Below are 6,832 nucleotides of genomic sequence, written 5' to 3' on the forward strand. Positions count from 1 at the left end.
CTCAGCAGCAAGGAGAGAACATGCTCAGCAGCCACAAATCGGGATTGTCAGCCACTTCTGAGTTATATCACTTCTAACACCAGGAGTTAAGATTTGGGCCTGATGAGATTATCTAGCGCATAACGAGTAATGTGCTGCCTGCATTCCTAAATAGCCAGAATCAGCTCCCCAGCCCATTTAGAAAGACAGGGCACATAAAGGGAATTCCTCCAAATTGAATTGATGGTTTACAAGGACCTGTGCATTTGAAAATGATAATAGTGAGTCAATATGACTAATCCTAGGATTGGTGCAGGAGCATGAGAGGACAGCAGATTTGGAAAGTCCTTTATGTAACAGTTCCAAGGGAGAATTAAACCTGTTGACCTCAATTCTCTTACATAAAGAGTGCATCAGTGCTTCAGCTCCCAGCCGGGAGAGCTACTGCTTCTCCTCCAGAATCGAGCTTAAGCATGATTGACTACTAAAGCAATTCAAGGCCACTGTTGGCCAGGAAAACCTAAATCATTTTCAAAATGAAACTTTTGTCTCAGAGGCTTGTATCTGAGCATTATCCAGTGTGGAGGACCAAGCACCTCCTTCGAGGCAGGCTGCATTGGGGCTCAGCACCCATGTGAACATGTGAAACAATGGGGTGCATGAACCCCGTAACTTCACCCCTCGCAACACATGCACTGAGATGGTGTGGCTGGAGAGTACTCCAGGCTGAAAGGAAAGGACTTCTAGGCAAAACCTGACCTTCAGCACACTTCCAATAAGTTACTCAGGTACCGTAACTGTTTTGACCTATACATAAATTGCAAACCAAAAACCAGTTCCTAGCTCATTATGCTGGGATCCCCTCTGAAAATATCAATATAGACACAAGAATCATGCTAGACTATGATCCCCATTTAGTGGGCCAAGAAATTTGACTCACTGAGGGCTTGATTTGAGCCACAGGCACAATAAAATTCTGTTTTCCAATGAGAAAAGGCACACACAAAAACAGAGAAGAGCATTCTTTTCAGGACTGAGTAACCATAGCTGCCTGATTTTCACTCTCACACTTTGGATTAAGGTCCAAAATACACATCACAGATTTGAATTCTCTTGAATGTTTTATTTTTTTACTCCTAAGCAGATTGTGTGTATGTATGTGTGTTTCTGTGCACTGCATGGGGCAGTGATGCTGGAGAGGGGACAATATGGGGCAGGAACCTGTACTGGATTATTGGAATAACAGCACAGTCCACGCTCCCCCATCAATGCACGCAGAAATGCTTGCAAGCAATTTTTCTTCCACACTCCAAACCCTAAAATAATCTTAGAAGGAAAAAATGGACTAGAATGGAAGAAAAATGTACAGACTGGAGGACACTGGGGTGAGGGGGTTCCCTTCCCCTAAAAATTCTCCTCTAGAATTGCTCCCTCCCCTGTATTCGTTAGTTCAATAAGTGAACATTAGCTGATAATGTCCAGTTCCATTCAGAAAGTGGGTCTATAAAACTCTGCAAATACATATGGTACTGTAGCTGAACGCTCATGTCAAATCAGAACTGAATGCATCCTTCCACTTTCTGCTCCCCTTTGTGCGTCTGAATGTGTGTGTGCATGGGCGGGGGGAGGAGGAGGACAGAATTCTTATGGGTACGATCCCATCTGGTAAAATGGTGTTTTTGCTAAGTGCATTTGTAAAACCAAAAACAGTTTCACTCCTTTTAATTTCCAGACTGTGCTAGAACCAGTGTCAAGTCTTTATCACAGCAGTTGTTGCCAAAATATGTACCAGTTTGATTTGGTTGGTGGGGGTTAGAGTCACTAGACAATAGGTCTGTTGGGAGCACCAGTCTGCCTAAACGCCATGCTCTCTGCCCCTCACTTCCCTGACATATGGTGTCTGGTTCAGATGACCAGGTGGCAGAAAAATATCCTGCTCATTTCCAGAGGTAAGTACTGCTGCAGAAACTAAAAAGATTCAGAGGGGCTCATTAGGAAATGGTTTCTTGATTTTTATAACCACTTACCATGGTATTGTACTGAACACATTGCATTATCTACATAGACGTAATATTTTTAAAAAATCAAATAAACCATCTTCAAAGGCACCTTTGTGGGGGGAAAACAGTAGCTAGCACCGATAATTGGTTTGCAGGCTTTGCATGGGCTCAAAATCTGCACAAAACATGAGGCAAGGATTGTCGAGTGGGGGTGGGGAGGGCCCACAGCCAGCAGATGGAGTTGCACAGCAATGCAAAGCCCCTCCTGTCGCACGCGCCCTTCCCTTCACGCCCAGGTTTGAAGCAGACCCATCCTCCCGCAGCCGAGAGAAAAATGAGCTTTGTTTCTAAATGAAGACACAAGCTGGGTTTCCCTATCTTAGAAGATCTGGGGCTTGCTATGGATGCTCATCAAGGAAGGAAAAGATGATACTCAATGGAATATATGAAAGAATCGAGCTGTGTTCCTGCAGGCAGCCTTTCCCAAGCATGGCCTCCCCTTCCTGAAAGGGCTACCTTTACAACCCATGGGGCAAGGAATTCAGCCCTTTCAAACCTCTTCCCATAGTTTATCTTCTGCCTCATTCGCAAGCAAGTTGGAATCCTTCCTCCCACTCCAGCCCCACCATCCGTGCTCTGTACAGACAGGAACCAAAATGCTTTGTCCAGCTTTGCAGCCCACGTGTTTAATAATTTAAGAGAAACCATAAAAGGCCCTTGACACTTTAAAAAAAGATATAAACAGGTTATGGTTGACGTGAGAGTGCTGCTGGAAGAGTCCATCATCTTCACCACCAGCTCTTGGAAAACTGCCCTTCTTCCCCCTGTTGAGCACCTCCTCCAGAATCCCACCCACTTCAGAGTCCGGGGAGGCCCTCACCACACTGTCCCTGCTGCGCAACCGTCCACAGATCAGAATATACCCCATAGAAAAGTGAAGTCTGCCCAGTATTTGTTCATATATTGCTCCTAAAGTAAACTTTCATCCAGCTACAAAAGTCAGCATTGTTGATTTCCCTTGCTCTTCTTCAGCGCTTCCTCCTGCTGCTGCGAAGGAGCTTCTTCCGTTTCAGAATCATTTCGTAGAGCTTCTCCAGGCCTTGCTGGAGGCCCAGTCCACTGACCGCACTGCAGCCCTGGATGTAGCTCAGGTCCGAGGTGCATAGTTCATGCAAGCTGAGAAGTTTCTCCAGCTCAGCTACTGAGAGCGCCTGGGATACATCTTGTTTGTTGGCCAGCACCAAAACAGGGACCCCCTGGTTGTCTGAGGAACGGGCAATCCTGTGCAACTCCACACGGGCCTCCTCCAGACGCTCGGCCTCTGCCGAGTCAACCACAAAAACTACCCCATCTGTATGGCGCATGTAGGACTTCCAGAGTGGGCGCAGCTTCTCCTGGCCACCCACATCCCACACCTGGAAAGTGATGGCGCGGGAGCCCCCCAGTGGCACGCGGATCTTCTCCATATTGAAGCCCTTAGTAGGCGCACTCTTGATAAATTCCTGGAACTTCAGGCGGTACAGCAGAGACGTCTTGCCAGCTGCATCCAGTCCAACCACCACCACATGCAGGACTTGCAAGTGGGGCAGGAAAGGAGGCATCAGTGCCAGCTGGTTCCCCATAGTTCACTCCACTGGCACCAAATCTTGAAGAACGCTGGTGGCTGGATTACTGCTCACAGCAATTGCACAACGGTGGCAACAAGAGACAGGGATACAATCAATACCTGTACAAATACAAGCACACACATTGGTGTCACTCCAGGTAATGGCTCATGCCCAGCGATCAACATTTTTAGCTACTCTTTAAAACCGCAACTCTGAAGCAGGTGATGTTTTCTTCACACATTTGAATCTTCTCTTCAGTCTCCAAAATAATTCCTTAGGTCACACCTCTCAAATAACCTAACTCAGATCTTATTTTAAAGATACAAGGTCTTGTGGCCCCTTAAATATCAGGGTGGATTTGATTTAAATCACTAGTCCATGGGACTAGATTCAAATCGTGGCTTTCTCCCTAATTTGCACACATGCCTGCCTTACCTGCAGCTACAGGAACATCATTAAAATTTCCCCAAACTGGGTCTCTTTTATAGACAGCTGCCATTATAGGTTTTCTTCTTCAAGGAACTAATAATATGATAAACCTCAGGCGTTACAAAAAAGATCCAAAGATTTGTGTAGCATTCTGCTCAAAGGTTCAACTTTCATTTTTACTGCTTTCCCCTCCCTCCTCACAGGTAGCTTCTTGTGCAGATCTATTCCAAAAGTCTTCACTGAATGTTTTGAAACTTAGCACTTAGGAGGTAAGGGGTTGATCTGTGTACATAGATTTGCAAAGGTACAGTGGGATTAGAGTCTTTTTCTCAACCCTATATGTTTATTTTATAACATTTTTGCTGTGAAGAAGAGGCATGTGATTTCTACACACACAAATTCACAGTTTTGAGAACTGTAACACCAAGCATCTGTGATAATATCTTCTAGAGACAAAAATTGTCCAAGAATCTTACAGAAACCTATGGAGCATAACAGTGTGAATGGACTGATAAAATTCATTTAACAAAATTTAAACACTGCATGAATATAAAGCCTCATGCTACATAATTAAAAACGAATCCTTATTTCATGATGAATAAGCTTTGGATTTCCTCAAAAATCAAAAAAATCCAACTTAAATTAAAAACTGTATTTTTGACATAATTTTCATCCACCTTGTTAAATACTAACAAATTTATTATGGTATAAACTTTTGTGGACTATAGTTCATTTCATCAGATGTATAAAAGTTATATACAGTTTCACATATGAGCATGAAGGATTGTAAATAGTGAGATCTGAAGGAACTCTTTGAAATTCTCAGCAACACATTATGTATCTTATGATGCCAGAAAAAAATTATTACATCTTTAAGTTGCCACCAGACTGTTTGTTGTTCTTTTTGCAACAAACTAACACAGCACAGTTATTTACAGAAAAGTTGTTGGGGAAGTAATACTAGGCATAACACAGAGCAAGGAAGGATGTTTCCGTTCCAACAAGCATCGATTTTTTGGTATTGTGCCTATATTCAAATCTCCATTTACAGGGGGCTACCTTTGCAGATAATTATTTTAAAACATCCACATACCACCTTTCATGTTAATTCCAAAAGTAGTTCACAAATATACAACAATAAAACAATACAATCAAAATAAATTGAAAATAACTACAAAGTAGAAAGCCAATCTATAATTCATATAAGAACCTGAAAAAAGTGGTTACTTTTGAAAGGCCAGCAAAAAGGTTTTTGGGACACAAAACCTATTCCAGTTTAGACTTTAAAAGGATTACAACTCCCAGACATACTCACTGCTATATACCAAGAGTTTTTTCCTCAGCTAAACATCCATAGGACTGCATCTTTAAAGGATTTATCCAGTTTTGGAAAATTTGCAGGAAGAATGCTGTAAGCAGACAACACACTTCAGGCAATACACTTAACTTAGTCCCTTCATAAGATGCAATTCAAAGTAGAGATTTAAACTGGAAGATCTTAAGCTCTTAAAAGATTTATTTCCAAAGATTTCCAGGTTGTCATCCTCTTTCTTTAGATTCTTAGCCAAGGGTAGAAGAAACATTAATAGGCACTGCAGCTGGTGCAAGCAAGGGGCTTGGCCATGTTCTATTGCCAAAGACTCCCTGAAGACAGCCGTCTACTTCTGCAAGAACAGTGGTTCCAAAGAGCATTAATACTTGAAAATTGTGAACAAACAGTATTCAACTTCTAAAGATGAGAGGTGCAGAAGCCCAGCTTTTTATCATATTAATGCCAGGTGAGGACCCGCTCGTACTTACACAGGAAAGGGTATTTGCACATGAATTTATATTTTCCTTCCTCTGCTGCACCCCTCCTATCAGATGTATTAGGGTTGAGAGATAACCAGTTTCACTGGGCTTTTCCCACAAAAGCAATGACAAAGTCAGTATTATAACTGCTCAAAACAGTGGGCTATGAATTCCCGCTACAGTAGCAACATTTCTCAACCTCGGGGTTGAGGTTGTATTACAGCTCAAAACCCCGATTCCTGGCAGAGCTGCGTAAGGATGACGGCAGTTGTACCCCAACAAAATCTAGGAAAAGAAGTTTGGGAAAGCAGCGTTGTTTCCATGAGACACTGCACAGAATGCCAGGCAAGTAGGACTGCACACCTCCGGACCTCCAATTTCCCTTTACAGATAATACTTGATCTGCAAAGTTGGTGCGGGGGGGAGGCATGGGACTCAAGTCTGCCTAGAAGCAGAAAACGCTGCTCGGGAAATCAGATTTCCTTTAAAAGTTGGAATGTTCTGCAGGGACTCTCTAGGGTGGAAAAACCACTCTGCACACATTCAGAGGTCCTGTTATCTGTTTCGTCCCCACATTTTTAGAGTCGAGCTTCAGTACTGAAAAGAGTTGCAGGGGGTAAGCACAAGAGGAAATCAGTCCTATCTACAGTCCTAGCAAACCCTAGTCGAGGCTACAATCCTGAGTTTTACCTCCATCAGGGTTCCAAACTGGCGGCGGCGGCGGCGGCACCCTCCTCTTGCTCCTAAAAATCATGCGGGCGGTGCAACCAGTCACACCAAGCTCGGCACTAGACGCTGCAGCTGGAAAGCGAAAGGCCTGCTCAGTGACGTCGCTGATGCCAGAGCCAATCAACGCTCTGCGTTGGGAGCGCGTCGCCATGCCCGCTTCTCCGGAGAACCAACCAGAAGCTCGTGAGGGCGCCTGCGCAGAGTGTCACCACGCGCTCCTTGTCGCCGACCGGGCACGGTCCCCCTCACGTGGGTCGTGGATGCCCGTGGATGGCAGGACAGCCTGCCCCAGTGCAA

General features: G+C 44.2%; 1 protein-coding gene across 2 annotated transcripts; it reads right to left on the bottom strand.

Moving 5' to 3' along the window:
* Positions 1-2,636: 2,636 nt before the first annotated feature.
* Positions 2,637-6,594, bottom strand: ARL4D (ADP ribosylation factor like GTPase 4D). Of its 2 annotated transcripts, none has more exons than XM_044418728.1 (2): positions 6,497-6,594; positions 2,637-3,705 (listed from the first exon to the last, which is right to left on the bottom strand). In XM_044418728.1, exon 2 carries the CDS (start codon positions 3,599-3,601, stop codon positions 3,008-3,010), a length of 594 nt encoding a protein of 197 aa, XP_044274663.1. In that variant the 5' UTR covers positions 3,602-3,705; positions 6,497-6,594; the 3' UTR covers positions 2,637-3,007. The 2 variants fall into 2 exon arrangements, with proteins under 2 accessions (XP_044274663.1, XP_044274664.1); XM_044418729.1 differs by lacking the exon at positions 6,497-6,594 and adding an exon at positions 5,331-5,401.
* Positions 6,595-6,832: the final 238 nt, after the last annotated feature.

This window comes from Varanus komodoensis, unplaced genomic scaffold (genome assembly GCF_004798865.1).
Source record: "Varanus komodoensis strain SLA01 unplaced genomic scaffold, ASM479886v1 scaffold92, whole genome shotgun sequence".
NCBI classification, from domain to species: domain Eukaryota; kingdom Metazoa; phylum Chordata; class Lepidosauria; order Squamata; family Varanidae; genus Varanus; species Varanus komodoensis.

Excerpts from the sequence above, each read along its gene's own strand:
- ARL4D (XM_044418728.1), bottom strand. The coding sequence starts at position 3,601 with ATGGGGAACCAGCTGGCACTGATGCCTCCTTTCCTGCCCCACTTGCAA.